The sequence below is a fragment of the Mirounga angustirostris genome, unplaced genomic scaffold (genome assembly GCF_029215605.1).
Source record: "Mirounga angustirostris isolate CCGP_5_RB_7025 unplaced genomic scaffold, mMirAng1.0.hap1 SCAF_2, whole genome shotgun sequence".
Classification (NCBI taxonomy): domain Eukaryota; kingdom Metazoa; phylum Chordata; class Mammalia; order Carnivora; family Phocidae; genus Mirounga; species Mirounga angustirostris.
Window position 1 is genome coordinate 194,769,753 of NW_026991710.1, and position 15,854 is coordinate 194,785,606.

The window sequence follows — 15,854 nt, forward strand, 5'->3', positions numbered from 1 at the left end:
CTTGCTTTAACCTACCACCTGGAGAGTAGGAAGGTGAAAGAGTACAAGGGCAAATGTCTAAAGATCAAAGTTCTGACGCAGGGCTGCCCAGGTTTGGAGAAAGCAAAAGCAAATAGCTGACCTCTTTTATCATCCCAGATAACATACTTAGGTTTAAAAAAAAAAAAGACCCTCTCAACTCAGCTGATTCTGTACCCTTGAAGGAGTATTTCTACTGTTTTGGTTGTCTTGAGTTCCCCTGGTAAACGTTCTAGATCTTTTTAGAAACTCCCCTCTCTTCTGATATAAAAAGGAAAAGTGAAATTTCACCAACTCCGTAGGTTCAGTGCAGCCCCTCCGGCCAGATGTGAGAACCTCAGCCAAGCCAGCTCATCTGCCCACCCGGGTAGAAGCTCAGCAAACTGCACTTTGAGACGGACGCAGCTGTATTTCTGACCCATCTCTTCATGAGCTACACGTGCACCTCGAGGTTGTTAAAAGTCAGGTCCATGTTGTGGTTTCCTTGTAAGCCCTTTACGCATCGATCTCCTCCTCCAGGCACTATCCCTCGGCTTTCTTAGGACCACAAGCTGCGTCTAGAACAGAAGCGCTGCGTTTGCCACGACTGAGCAGTCTAAGTGGGCTGCAAAGGAAAGAAGAGTCCGCTCTAACATCACCAGGGGCTCAAGAAAGAAAGAAAACGGCAGGACTCACAAAGGAAGAAGAGCGTCAACTGCAAAGCAACCCCCCCGGTTTGGCCACATTATAAAGACAAGGACTTCATTCATCATCAGTATTTATTAGGCGCCTATGACGCGCAGGGCACTGTGCTAGGCGCTGGGCAAGATACAAAGAGAAATCCAACAAGACTGCCCTCAAAGAGCTTACAGTCTAGAAGAGCATTCAGTGTCTGGAGAAGATATTTTAGATGGAAAGCACCTCCCCCCACCCCCACCCCACAAAAAGGAAAAGAAAAGAAAAAAAAATTAAGTTTACTAGACTTGGTTTCATCCATTTTCTTTTAGCTCAGCAGCTTCACATAAAAAGCATAAATCTGAAAGTCTTTTAAAATGCATACTTTTACTCGTAAACAAAATTCATTTTCATTAGAAAAAAATGCTGTTTATTGCAATTAAGAAAATCCTCAAACATCTCTTCAGTATTTTCATGGATTTTTTCTTATGAATCTGTTATTTGTGAAGTAAACAATTTCCCAAATTGCATCGAAACACGCAACAACTTTCTGAAACCGATCTCTTTAAACCACTGGCAGTCACAGATAATGCCCACAGGCTCTCTGCTAAAAGGAAAGCTCCTGAAAGGAATGTGTTGTTTACTACCAAAGGTCACAGCTTATGGCAGTTCCCCCTACACCCATTTCATGTCAAATTCAAAATATTGTAAAATAGCACCTCCAATAACCTACACCTCCAAGACCCAAAGTTTTAGATCATTACTACGTTTTAGATAGAAGAGTGAAAAACAATGTTCGTTATAACCTTAAAGCCCATCTCTTAGTGCTATTACGAGGCTGGCCAGACCCCATCAAAGAACTGGAAAACAATTCAAAAAAGGAAATTCGAAATCACCCACTTCCCTATTACACCCTTAGGAATTTCTGAAGTTTTCTATTATTTGCCTTGAAGCATAAAGAAACCAAGCGTCATCAATTGGGGAAATAAAAAATACTGACAGAGCTGCTTGTCTAGGTTAACCTGCTAGAGGAAAAGGAGTAGGTGAGCACATTTAAGATTAGTTCATTTCTCACCGTAAGTATTTTAGGTATCTTGCAATTGTTCTCCTTTCCTAGTATCCTGGGAATGTCTGGGCTCAGACATTTCTAATGCTACTTAGGGTTCCGGAAGTCTGAAGCCTTGGGTCTGTGTGGAGACTCTGCAAGACTTCTTGAAAACACTGACACTAAAGGTAGATGATATGCTTATCAAACTGAACACGAGGCCATCTGTTTTCATGTAGAATCATGGTCAACCAACAAAGCTGTGTGCACCCAAAAATGAGTTCCTGAGACAGAGGTTTCTTATTCCCATGTTGGAGCATTCACGTCCTGAGCAGTTTTCTGAAGTTGAGTAAAAAAAAAACAAACAACTATGTAACCATTGTGCTAGTTGGGCCTTTCTACTCCTCTTCCTCACCCAACTCAAAAAAACGGGTGGGCTTGTCAGGTAAACGTTAACTCAAGTAAATGTCAACATTCATCTCTAGCAAACTGACGGATCCGCTCACCACCCGCACCCCATCAGGTGCATGCCTTCCTGAATGCACGTACCCAATTTTTCAGTTTTGACATCTCCAGAGACTAAGTTTCCATGTGTCATATTTGTACAAAGTTAAATGTTCTGGGTATAAAATCTAACAGAGATAAAGTCAAATCAGCACGCAACAGTTATGTGTTAGTCTTTCGGTCACCTTCTTGCCCTCCCGTTACCAAGGTGCTTTTCTGTTCAATCTCTCTGCTGGACAGATACCATGAATTTTATAGACTTGTGTGGTATAGAAGAACCACTATTTAAGTTAGTGAGTCCGACTCTGTCATTTTACAGATAAAGAAACCAAGACCCTGAACAGTTTAATGAAAAGCTGGGAGCCAAACCCAGGCTGGTATTCACGATACGGCAGCTTTGACCTTTGACAGAAACACATGCTCTCACATACAATAGCTGTTAAAACCAACGTAATTAAATGGTGATGTATTTCCAATGAGGTAAATACAACAACTGTTAGCTTAAACCTATTCTTGGAAAACATTAGCCCTTTTTGGTTACTGCTGATAGTGTAACTAGAGTGTTTGGTCTTACTTTTAAGGGTAATTGATTTGTAGTTGCTTCCTTGAGGATGTTTATTTGCTCAGTGTAGAAAAAAAATCACGTTAAATTTGATCATATATTCAACCATGTATTATTCTGCATTTAATCTCTAAGTCATTTCTACATACATCTGGATTCTCTTACTTTATTAACATATGTAAAATTAATGTATGCAGAGAAGGAAATGAGATATTATCTCTACGTAAGTTGTTGGCAGCTTGAGGGTGTCCAGGGTAACATAAAACAGAATGAAAATTGTAAGTAAATTTTGTTTAGTCTGTAATCTGAGCTACAAGAGAAAGGATAAGCATAGAGAATCTGAGTGAAGTTTTAACTCCCTTCCTTGCTAGCTATGCAACCTCAAAGCAATTCAATAAATTTCCAGGTTTCAGTTTCTTCATCTGTAAAGAGCTAACATTTGTACTACTTACCTCATTAGATTATCAGGGGTAACACACAGTAAAATATAGGAGAGTGCTTTTAAGTGGAAAAGCGCACCAAGTAAGATTACTATTACCCAATAATTATTAAAATGTGGACCTACAGAAAATTTTAAATAATTACCACTCAGTGGTACTAGGCATGCTCACGAGAACAAACATAACTCAGAAGGTAAACCATGCAAACATTTTCAACTTTCAATGGCAATGCTAAAAATTCACACAAAGATATAATACAAAGGAACATTTTTAGAGAAAGCACTGAGACACACGTATTTGGTTGACTTAATAGACTTTAAAATGAGTTAAAATGATTTCTAGCATATAAAGAGGTATTTAGTCTTTAAGTGGAGAAAGTTGCGAGTCACCTGTAAGAAAAACAAGCATAATGGGGCATTCCCAAGACAAATGGAATAAAATTCCATCACTTTTGGCTATTTTGTAAACCAGGTGTCTTACAAATAACCATTTTAATTTTTCCAGTAATGAGAGATACCCAAAAAGAGAATGTCCACTTCTGAATCACACCCAATGTGAACTTGCATGAATGCAAGGCCTAAAATACAGTTCTTATAACTCCACAGGCACCTAAAAGTTTTAACCACTCTTCATGCTCACTGTATATTCCATAAGGAATAATGGACATATAGGGAATACCTCATAAATTTTTTACAAATCTTTATTATGTAGTTGTCTTATTTTTATAATACTCCACTCTGGCGGCCTTTTTTGTGTGTGTTTTGCTTGTAAAATTAAGTAGCATATTAACCTTTCCCTTCAAATATGCCTTTGATATTAGTTCTTATACCACCCCCCCAAAAAAGAAAAGTACCAACCAAATGAAGATGCAAGGGAAGAGAAAAACGAGATATGATTCATTAAGTATAAAAATATGTTGTTTCAAATTCAGAATAATTTAATAACTCTTCGTTATTTCATATGTATCTGGAAATGGGACAGATACGTGACCTGATCCTGTCACAAGAGGTAGAATTCCAGCATTTGGTACAACGTTCCAAGATAGGGTTAAAGTGACATTCCTGTTTCCCCTATAAAAAGACAGAATAAACATGTTTATTAGATGTCAGGAGAAAACATTTTTAGTTCAATAAAAACATTTTAACTCAAGCACCGGGGTTCAAATACTTCATAACCAGCTATTTGTAACCGGAATCCTAATCTACCAATAGAAGTCCTCTCAAGTCTTTTGTAATGCAGGCATCCCATAATGACCTATCTGAACTCACTCACAGTGACAGTTATTAGAGCTATGGGCCAAAAAGCTTAAGTGAGTAAAACAGAGAGAGAATACAGAAAGAGATCTGAGCTAGCTATCAGAAGGCACTGACTGGAAATCGAATTCTCTCATTATCTAGACCGTGAACAAATCCTCTCTCATGGCCGCCAATTTTTCATCTGCAAAACCAGAGGTTTGGTTACAACAGCTCTCCCCTAAGTTCCTTTCCAGTGTTTACTCACAGAGCTTAGGAGCTACAATGACCCAAAATCCCAGTTATTCTAAGTCCTTCGCTGTGCATGAAAGGAAATGGGGATTCAGAGAAGTTACGCACAGCTGGAATCCTCAGCGTCCACTCCTACACAGACGCGCTCTTTCCTCCCAAAGGGCGCCCTGACTACTTCTCCCATTCCAGAACGAGCCCCTTGCCAACGGCAGTCCTCCCTCCAGGTGGGCAAGCCCAGGCCCCCTGCATACGTCACAGTGGAAGCAGCTAAAGGCCTTTCTCAGTGGGACCGGGCCATTTCACTTACTGCGAGAGAACGGAACGCTCATCTTAGACCCGTGTCTCTGGCACTGTTTCTACCCAATCTTTCCAGGTCAGATCTGTATTTCTTCTCTCTCAACTTACCCCTTTTTACCCTCTAATCACTTTCTTTAAAACAAAAACCACAAAGAATGACAAAGAATTGCTCACTTGAGGCCATTTCCATCGTCAAAGAAAAAATATTTTGTTTTCATATCTTTCAACAGCAGCTTTGGATTATCACCTCGCAGAACAATCTTGTCCCAAAGGACAACCTGGTTCAGAGCCTACATTAAAATGAAAATTAATTAGATAACTCATCAGAAATTGTATCTTTGTCACTTAAATTAAAAGCAGTGCTAGGCAAATAGTTTAATTTACATTAATGAATATAAATTTTGAGGGAACTGCTAAAATAAAAGCATACAAAATAATAACAAGTGGATAGATACAAGAAGTTGAACTTTTCTGGGACAAAAGATGATTTCCCTAAAGGAAATCATTGCTTTTGCTAAAGCAACTGTATTACTTAGGGCCCTCAAAGCTTACTAAAAGGTTTTAGACCCATGTGCACTCCAGAGTGAGGCCCTTGGAGAAACAGAAGGGATTACAATCCCCAGAAGGAAAGAAAGCATTCTCCTAAATTCTCTGTAAAACTTCTGAGACCTTCTGCATAGTGTCAGAGAAACTGAGACAACCATTCCTGTTCCATCACGCTGTTGACACAGGTCTCTGCCGCCAGATGAGGTCATGAATATTTATGTATCTCCAAGGCCTTTAAATTATCAAGGAATCACTAAAGACATGAAGCCTTCTAAATATGTTTCCTTTACGTTACATTGCATCATTGTTTTATTATGGAACATTCTAGAAGTCACTTCTTTTACTCCGCTATTTTGACATATCAAAAACAAGTTCTGTTTGGAAAATGAGGGGCATAAAATGGAGAGAAAACACATTTGTGACCACTATTAATCCTAATAAATCTGTTCTTATTAAGCTATCATCCATTATTACTACCCTGTGAGGCCAGTTGCTCAGCGTGTGGTGACTACATTTGCTGAAAAGAAACGTGAACGTTATTTCTACGAAGGTTCAAATCTTCACCATAAAGCCTCTTTCTAACATTAAACAGAAACATCGAGAGGGAAGAACATAGAATCTAAGATATGCCAAAGTAAAATGACTTTTTATGTACATTTATTCATTCACCGAAGCAATGATCTGTCAAGTTCCAAGTTGTATTAACTTACTAGTCACACTGGGGTAAACCAGAATTATGAATAAAATTTAGGTATACCTGTTGCCAAGAAGGTGACATATTAATTTGAATAATTTGCTGAGACTTGTAGAATGGTATCTGTGTATACAGTCATTACTCTTACCTTCAGAATAGCTTTTTCTCTATGTTCTTTCTAACATTTTGTTGATTCTCAAGGGCAGGGATCGAAACTTACTCAACCCAATAATCCCAGTGCCTAACAAAATATTTGGCATAAAAGACACGCTCAAAATAAATGTAAAATGAATTGAAGTACCAAAAATTCCAGTTAACAATCAAGCCAATCAACAGATAAAGCTGATTAATTTTTCATCCCTTGAAAGTGAATAGAGTTCCAATAAAATACAGAAGTAGGCTCATCTCTATCTACAAGTTATCTCTAGACCATGCTGATAACAAACATGAGGGTGACTTTAAATAAAAACAACACAGAAACACATTTTAATTCCATGGATTTCACCTTCCTATTTTAATTCATTTATCACACTCATTCACTTAACACTTTCAAGGGATTTCTGTTTTAGCGACATTCTACTTAAGTATCTCAATCCTTACTCTCATCTGCAACAAAAGCTCTCAATCAGACTGGACCAATAAATTTCAATGACAAATTAATAATTTTAAGTGTTTTAATCTAACAGTTTAGTAGCTTTTAATTACAAAATTTCTGATAAACTCTAGTTTATGATTAAAAAGACTACTTTTAAGTCCTAAAATTTGTGAATCCCATACAACTCCAAAGCAAAGGAAAGTACTTCTCAACAGATGGAGATGTTAATTGTAGATATATGGTTTAGTAAGCCTATCAAAACAGCTCACATCAAAAGAAAAATACAAATATTTAGGCGGATTTTAAAATAATCTGACAGGATTCAAAAATCTGTTATCTTTCCAGTTTTTGATTACATATATGGGTAATGAGAGTTGTAAACACAGGTCACAGATTTTGCTGATCCAAATACCTTGCCATCTTTTCTCCAATCAAAGCTGTGGAAGGACTACTTTAGTTTAAAGAATCCCACTCCCATGCAGCAACTCCACATCCCCATTTCTTAGTAGACTCATAATTCAACAACAGCCTTTCCGATCTTATCACTGGAAATGGTCTCCAAAGATTTCTGAGCACAAACCCCAAAATACGCACTTCTATTTATAAATTATGTGCGTAGTACACATTACTATTGTCATTAGATGATATATCATCACTGACAGTGAATGTAAATTTGCATTTCAAATAATACTCTTGACCAATGTTGCATTTTCTCAGCCAACTTTTTCTTAGATCTTCCTTTCTCCAATCCCTTACTGTGGCTGAGCAGCTGTGGAGGGCACACACCTCCGCACCTCGGCTCCGCTGCCCTCCTGCTGCTTACACGTGGTTGAACCATTCGCATTATTTTCAATGTGTCATTTCTTTGCAGGAATCTTTTTAAGCCGTTTTTTCCATTTTGTGAGGATTCGTTTATTTAAAACTAGGTAACATCACCCACTGAACTGAATTACCCTGCACAACTTTCCAAAATGCTGAACTTGAATGAATAAATGCATGCCGAATGGTCAACCTTGTGCCGTGCAGAATTCCTCCTCTTAACCCAGAGAATCTGCACGTTGTCCGAGACATGAGACCGTCTGACTATGGGACTGAGGGTATCAACACCAGTCCATATTGCAAGTATTCATAAAGTTTAACTTCTTCCCCTTTTATTTTAAACACCGAAATATACAGCTAGCCCTCTCGTTTTCAGTATGACATGTCAGGAGCTTGGAAGCTGCCGCTCCATCTTAACATCAAGTAAAAAGCTAACAAACTGAAAAACTGGCAACTCTCACTAGCTCTCTAAGAGAAGAAAGAGTAACTCCTAATGATTTTCTTTATATACCTATGGATTACCCTGCATGCACCCCATTCTGGGGACCACAATACTAGAGGGCTACAGAAACAAACAAACAAAAGAGGCTACCAATCAAAGGAGATGTTTTCTTAGTAGTCACCTCTCCGGAGGCTTGTGATTTTTACCAAACTACTCACGTCAGATATTTTGAATATATAAGATTTATGCCCTTTCATAAAGAATGAGATTTTAAAGGTCTATTAAAATATATCTATTTATCTATATATACTTACATTATTTTTTGTTGAATATTCTGCTGATAAATAAAGAAACAACTGCTTAACATTCCAATCAAATATATTCTCTAGATGTAAACTAATTAAGGAATATATAAATCATAAAGCAGCATACAACTTTTAAACCAATCTTATTCTTAATTATCCACAGCAATACCGATACTAAAATAGAAAAAAAAAAAAAAAAGAGAGGTGGCCCAGAAACATACTGAGACACTAATTTAATAAAAATATATAAAAGACAAATACGTTATAAAATCCAGCTCATTTCAAAATAAAAAAAAACATCAGTGAGATTCTTAGCATCATCCCCTGCGTCACTAACCATGATTTAATAAGAAAATAACAGAGCAATACAAACTTTAGCTTTCTGTAACATTAACTAGGTCTAAAAGAAAGAGGATTTTATCTTTCAAGCACATTCAATTCCATGGAAGTTCTAAAGTATAACCAATCATCACAATTTACATTTACTGATAGGCAAACATGAACCAGCTCATGTAATTAAACCAAGTATAATAAATTGTTCACACTGCTTTTGGACACACGCCAGTAGAGATCAAAATGTCTCAGTCCACGAAGTGCTTTGGTAAGAATATGCAGCTGAACATCAATTTGATTTCATCAGCTTACCAGAGTGAAAAAAAAATTCACAAGGATTAATTACAAGACCCATGTCACTGCAAAATGAACTGAGTTAGTGTTTGGATTTTATTAAATATTACATGTAAATGGCTAAGTCATTTTATTACACGCATTTACATATACTGATAGCAACATGCTCATTATATTCTGCTTTTAGAGATGAGCATCTACTAAGAATCACTGTTGTAGAATTGAGAAGTCTATGAGAACTCTTTATAAAAACAGGCCCCATTTCAAGTTTTAGCAGCAGCATTACAAAATCCGACTAAACTATAAATGATGAGATTGAGAAATATAAATACAGTAGTTGAGATGTCAGGAAATTTCACTATAATTCTCCAGATAACGTTACTACATCCATAAGAGATCCAAACTCCCTCCTACTAGATTGTTTTAAAACGAGACGAAGACTTAAAAGCAGACATACCAAGTTTCCCATAGGACTCTTCTGACAGTTACACTCTATTTCCTAAAAAAGTACCTAGAGAACTAATTTCTATTCTACTTCTAAACCCAACACTTTATTTCTAAAAAAATCAAGTTAAAGTAATTCCATGGCCGTAAAGAGCCGTATCAGGTAAACTCCCCGGGTTCGTCATCTGCTTCAACTGTTCTGGATAGCTGCCTTCCAGAAGTTCCGACACTGCAATCACCACCGCCAATTTTAATCCTGAGGTCTTAAAAAGGCAGGTGTGGTCAGACTAGACATGGCAGGGAACAACGCTGCCAAGACCTTAATCTAAGACCCTAAAAGAAGATTAAATTGGCCAAAATGGACAGAGTTATCAAACGGTGGAAACTCAAGATAAAGAGAAAATATTAAATCATCCCCATTTTAAAGCACCTCTTTTAAATGTTAAGATTTCTCTGACTCTTATTATAAAAGTACTTATAAAAAAACTATGATGGCAAAATTCTAGTATGGTTTACCAATAATCATTCTGATAATGACCTTCTAAACCTTAACAGATGCCAATTCACTTTTTTAACATATGTTTCTCTCTGCTATCATAAAATATAGATATATTACTTGGGATTGTACATGAAATATTCGATCTAGGAAGGCTGAGCACTGGTAACATTTTTCTTTCTATAATCCAAATGACCTGATTTTATTTTTTTCTTCCTGAAATATAGATTCAAACTCTCTTAAAGCTTTCAATCTATTTAACGTTTCTGTGAAAAATTTAAAGTTGGTTCAGAAAATAACTGAAAAATCCATAAATAAATTTTCTCAAGGTGTGAATGAGGAGGTATTAAGACTATTTTACCCGTGAAGACATAGGTATAGAAACTTCTAAAGTTTGGTTGATTCGGGGGAAAATCAGACTCACTGCCCCTGCCCAAAATCACTAAACAACGTGTCTATCATTATACCACTACAGAGAAAGCAACAAAGTATTTTCTTAAAGGATATCAGCAGTTATATCAAAGGTAATGAATCCCAGATCACTTCTTTCTCTAGGTCCAGTGAAGTCTTCTACATTTTTTCTAAAAATAAAGATAAAAGTTTTACCATCCTTCAAACGTAACGGCACACGCAATTCACATAATCCCTTAGAGTGAAAGAAAGGATGTAGTTGGAGGCACAGGTGGAAGGGCAATCCCACAAAGAAACAAGTAAAAATCAGAGAAACTTGTAAGTGTGAAAAGAGGATAAAAAGTTTAATCCGATATAAAATTAGGTCTGTAGCTATACGCATAACCCTTAAAAGAGAATCCCTAGCAAAATGGGGGGAGGGGGGCGGGGAGCGTGAAAACTGCTCAAAGGGAGTGTGAACACTCGCTGCAAAGCGATTTGGTAGCAGGGGCAGAAGGTTACAGACGACTACAGGTGGTGTGGGAAAACGAAGCCAAGATGATAAGCACTGCTATTTATTTACTGAGTGCTTACGGTGTGTCTGGGTCAGGTCCAACAAGGCCCTTTTCATAATTATCTCCAATAATCCTCACAACAAGCCTACGAGCTGGGCATTATTTCCATTCTACACAAGAGGAAGTTAAGGCCCAGGACGGTAAGAAACTTGCTCAAGACTGACAACAGCCGACAGTGCCCGTGTCTATTTGAATTTAAAAGCCAGTTTCTAGCAAAAAGCAATGGGGGGGGGGGGAGGGGGGGCGTTTGGAAGTAGGTCTTCACAACAGAGGTAGCTATTCGACGACTGGCTTGGACAAAGAAATCAAGAAAACTAACGCTGAAGAACGAAAGTGATCTTGATGCAAGAGGGAACAGAGAAGCTGTGAGAACCGGGAAGGGAAAAAAAAAAAGTGCTAGCGAAGAAAAACTATCAAGGAAAAATAAAACAGGCATCAACGAAATGACAACGTCATTCTGAAATCCCATTTCGGGCACTTTCGCAGACTTCTCCCAGCGCTGACTCTCCAAAAACGCCCAAGGCGCCGTACCCGAGAGCGAGGATGCCGCACGCTCGGAGCGCATCCCACCCTCTCTCGCCAACTTCCACGCGGCTGCGAGCACGAGCCGCCCAGGGAGGAGGCGGGACAAGAACCGGCGCGGGCACGTGCCACGGGGCCCGGAGCGGCTGTACACGGCACAGGCGAGCCGGCGGCCCGGGGCCCGGGGCCCGGGGCCCGGGCGGCGGGCGGGCGGGCGGCGGCGGCGGCGCGGCTCTGCTGCTGTGTTGCTCCCTCATTGGCCAGGCGTGGGCGGGGGAAGTGAGGAACAGGAAGCAAGCGGAGGCACGGGCCCGAGTAACACTCAAAACTGAAATTTAAGAGCAAGCCCGGGAATCCGCGGTGCAGGGGCGGGAGCTCGAGGGGAAGCCGAGAAGCCCGGGCGTCCGCCCTCGGGGGGCGACGGCCGCTCGGGAGCGGGGGCCCGGGGCCGGCGCGGACGCCCTGCCGCGGCCCCCGGCGCGCCGGCCGGCCTCGGCGCCCACCCCGGCCCGGCCCAGGCGCCCGCCCCGCCGGCCGGGCCTCGGCCCCACTCACAGCATGATCCGCGAGACGTGCAGCCGCACCGGGACGCTCCTGTCTTTGAAGGCGGTGGTGATGAAGCAGCCGAAGGTGAGCGCCGCCATCACGCTCAGCGAGAAGGCGAACAGCGAGTTCGCCCGCGACAGCACCGTGTTCATCGCTACCGTCTCCCCCGAGCCCCGTTCCGCACGCACACCCGGGACCCCGTTCCGGCCGCGGACCGGCTCCCTGCGATCCGCGCCGCCTGCGCCGCGCGCGTTCCGGGAGCGCGCGCCGCCGCGGCCCCGCCTCCTTTCCGGTTCTCCGACGCGGGCCAGCGCGCGCGCGTACCCGCCTCCCGGGACACACCCACCCCCGCGGCCTATCGCCGCCACCAATCAGCGACGAGCAAGGAGGGGCGGGGTTTCTCCACGGAGGACGGGCTCCCTGTCCTCGCTGCCTCTCCTCCCAGCCCCTTGGCTCGCCCAGCCTCCTTCTTGGTCCTTGGGCCTGGTGGTCAGCCCTGAGGCTTCCGAGCGCTACTGTTTTATTAATTTGCGCTGAAACCCAGCAGCAGGGCAAGGTAGTTTGGAATGTATTCTGAGGCGTCGCGTTTGGAAGCAGCGCCTCACAAAACTCTTGCCCTTTGTCAAATCTGGTCAAAGTTCGAACAGATTTTTGGAGGGTATGGACATGGAGAAAGAGAGGACATCCCAGCTCCCCAAAGCACTTTGCCTTTACTTTCCACGTCCAACCTTAGTCCAGTTCCTAGTAATGCTTTGCCTTCCAACTGCAGACTAAGCTTATTTTAAAATTGATGTTACCAATTTTAAATATTTGCGTTTAATGGGGTATTTCCAATAACTAAAAGAATGGCTTCGCTGGGTTCTTAGGATCAAAGGAGATAATTACTGTGGAATTGCTCTACAGCACCCTAGAAAATTTTTTAATTAGCAAGGCATCAATACATAACGGCCCTGCTTCCTGGCTTTGCACTCTGGTTCCCCATTCCCAGGCCCTCCTGTCTCAGATTTGCTTTTTGAATCTGGTCATTCAGACCACTGTCTTTGGTCCTGCGTGCACTTGACTGTTTGCCTGCATGACGAGTTAGCTCATTTGATGACTGCTGCCTACTCCTCATGACATGCCAGACGAGTTTATTGAGCATCCTTGAGGGGATATCAGAAATTACACCAGAGACCATTGGTTCCTGAGGATCTGTACCACACCCTCCCAAGGAAAATGAAGATCGAGGGGGCCCTTCCCTGTTCCTTAGACAATCAAAGACATCCAAATTTGCTGGGATTCTTTGAACAGTTTAGGCAGTTAATGTCCAGCTTCTCTGCTCACATCACCTAGGTGCTATGCTTCCAGGAAAGTGAGAGGCTGCTAGTGAAGCTTTTGGCATTTTCTTAGTTGAAGAACCTAATCATCTTTGCTCTTTCTGGCCTCCTCCAGTTCACTCAGAAATGCACTGTTGGAACTGTATCTCGCACATGCCGTGGAACTGTATCTCATACATGCCATGGTAAACATCTAGTCACTGGAGAACCCACAGACGTCCCAGGCATCCTGGTGCCAGCTGAGCAATCAGCCTCAAAGTTGGCTTTGGGGAATTACCCTGTTACAATATATTCAGACCACTGAAGCCCCAGGGTAAGTAAGATCTGAAAATTCAGACCATGCCTGGTGAGGTTTATTACCTTCCTTAACTCATTTGAGTAATCCTTATTATAGAAAAGTTTCTAGATACCCATTGGCTAATGAAGCCAGACATATCTAGAATGGAAATAAAATGGGAAAATAGTTATGGGAACTGTGTACAAGGGTTAATATAACAGGTCTGAGACTTCTATCCTTAGAAGTACCTGCTTGCAAGATTTGCCCTTTGGCATCCTGTCTTTGAAGGTGGTGATGAAGCAGCCAAAGGTGAGCTCCATCATCACACTCAGCCAGAAGGCAAACAGCGAGTTTGCCTGAGATAGAGCTGTGTTCATAGCCACCATCTCCCTGGAGCCCCTAGGAAATTGGCTGGTAAATAGTTCCCTGCACTGATATAAAATGTTTCCTAAATGATAAAAGTGACTCACTGCACCTGAACTGTTTATTGAAACAATGTGGTTTATGCCAAACACCTGCTTTCCTTCTGGAAGTTTGGAATGGCGGAGGGGGTCTACATGACCCTTCCCAAGTGAAAACCCTTGGCATTGAGTCTAATGTTTCCTAGGAATTAAGCACATACTCAGTGACTCTACTGGGAGAGGAGTCTTTGAAGCTTCTGCCTGGTTTCCTCCAGACTTCTTCCCGTGCATGTTTTCCCTTTACTGATTTCACTTTGCAATCCTTTTACTGCAATAAACCTTGGCTGTGGGTATGACAGTATATTAAGTCATACATATATATGAGTCCATGGGTCCTGTGAGTCCTTACATAGCAAATCACCAAACCTAAGGGGGTCTTGGGGAACCCCAACACAAGGACTATCTCCCATTTCATAAATTTTAATATAAAAATGACCTTAAGGATTTCTACCAAAATCTAAGAAAACTTGACCCATTCTATTCTGTAAGGGAAGGAGTAGTAGGAGTAGTAATTTTTTTTTTTTTTATCCTAAGTCTTATGAATGTGCCCAGTGTTTTGTTCAGGATGCTGTACTACTCACACGTTTTGTCCTATCATGCTTTGCCTGGTCTTCAGATTTCTTCCCCCCCCCCCCTTCAGATTCCCTCCTTCCGTCCTCCCCTTGGTTCCCAGTGCCTGTGGCAGGCCCTATTTGTGCTGTTAACTCATGTGGACACATTTCTTTTGGTTCCTGACCTTGAGTTACCTACTTAAGCTTGGTCTTTGCAGTCTTCTGCTTTTACACACGTCCACAGCACAGGATGGGAAGATGTTTTCACTACTTGTTCTTAATCATTGAGCCATTCAGTGTCTTTATCCGCTCATCTGACCTCCCTATAGGGGGAACAAATCAGGCAAAATCCGTTATCTCAGTCAAGTACATTCCTTGTGTGGATTTATTACTACTTTCGTGTTCCTCACTTATATATATAAGCTGAAAAGAGCTTAAAATCAACATATAACAGAAGGCTAGAAAACTCTGAGTAATACCAAAAATTGCTTTTTTTCTGAGAATTTTTTTAACTACTGAGAATACCTGAAAAGTTAAAAACCCATATGCAACTCTATTATTCCATCTTAGTAACTTACAAAAAAGGTATAAGAAAACATCTGAATTCTTCGTATCCTTACTTTGAAAGGTCTATTCTGAAGGGGGAAAAAATGTTCCAAGAGAATGTACTAGATTTTAACTCCTGGATGCTAGAATATGTTTAAATTTTTTGCACTATTACATTTCTGTGAATCCTTATATTGGAAGGAAGTAAGAAGTACCATTCAAGTGATGTGAATATACAGCTAAAACTGAAATTCTTTTTTTTTTTAAAGATTTTATTTATTTATTTGAGACCGAGAGAATGAGAGAGACAGAGAGCACATGAGAGGGGGGAGGGTCAGAGGGAGAAGCAGACTCCCCGCCGAGCAGGGAGCCCGATGCCGGACTCGATCCAGGGACTCCGGGATTATGACCTGAGCCGAAGGCAGACGCTTAACCATCTGAGCCACCCAGGCACCCTGTTGATAAGCTTTCTTACCGAGGTCAGGATTGACCAAACAGCTGCAGAACTGAACCTGTAGGTTATAGGGCAGGAGGTGGGGGGAGGGGTCATCCGTTATTGCCATAAGCAGCTTGGAAACAGAGGACCAGAAGGAGAAGATATGGGGAGCAGGAGGGCTGACATTAAATACCTATTTTGATTTTCTGTTTTAAAACAAAATATCCATGACTATGTGAGGTCAATGAATCAAATCTCAAAA

General features: G+C 41.2%; 2 protein-coding genes across 3 annotated transcripts in view; one reads left to right on the forward strand and one right to left on the reverse strand.

Annotated features, from left to right (window-relative positions):
• Window positions 1-758: 758 nt before the first annotated feature.
• SPCS3 (signal peptidase complex subunit 3) lies at window positions 759-12,292 on the reverse strand. Of its 2 annotated transcripts, none has more exons than XM_064585709.1 (5): window positions 12,015-12,292; window positions 10,478-10,553; window positions 8,415-8,489; window positions 5,179-5,294; window positions 759-4,293 (listed from the first exon to the last, which is right to left on the reverse strand). In XM_064585709.1, the coding sequence occupies exons 1-5, from the start codon at window positions 12,155-12,157 to the stop codon at window positions 4,161-4,163; spliced, it is 543 nt and encodes a 180-aa protein (XP_064441779.1). In that variant the 5' UTR covers window positions 12,158-12,292; the 3' UTR covers window positions 759-4,160. The 2 variants fall into 2 exon arrangements, with proteins under 2 accessions (XP_064441779.1, XP_064441778.1); XM_064585708.1 differs by lacking the exon at window positions 12,015-12,292 and adding an exon at window positions 11,469-11,731.
• Window positions 12,293-13,225: 933 nt separating this feature from the next.
• Window positions 13,226-15,854, forward strand: part of ASB5 (ankyrin repeat and SOCS box containing 5) — an 81,049-nt gene continuing 78,420 nt past the window's right edge. The window contains exon 1 of the mRNA XM_054508553.2: window positions 13,226-13,634. The gene's annotated coding sequence lies outside the window, so the exon portion shown is untranslated. The remainder of the gene's footprint in view (window positions 13,635-15,854) is intronic.

Excerpts from the sequence above, each read along its gene's own strand:
- SPCS3 (XM_064585708.1), bottom strand. The coding sequence starts at position 11,716 with ATGAGGGAGCAACACAGCAGCAGAGCCGCGCCGCCGCCGCCGCCCGCC. Across the intron at positions 8,490-10,477 it reads CCTTTGATATAACTGCTGAT|CTAGAGAATATATTTGATTG; the intron begins ATCCTTTAAGAA and ends ATTAGTTTACAT. Across the intron at positions 5,295-8,414 it reads AATATTCAACAAAAAATAAT|GCTCTGAACCAGGTTGTCCT; the intron begins GTAAGTATATAT and ends ATTTTAATGTAG.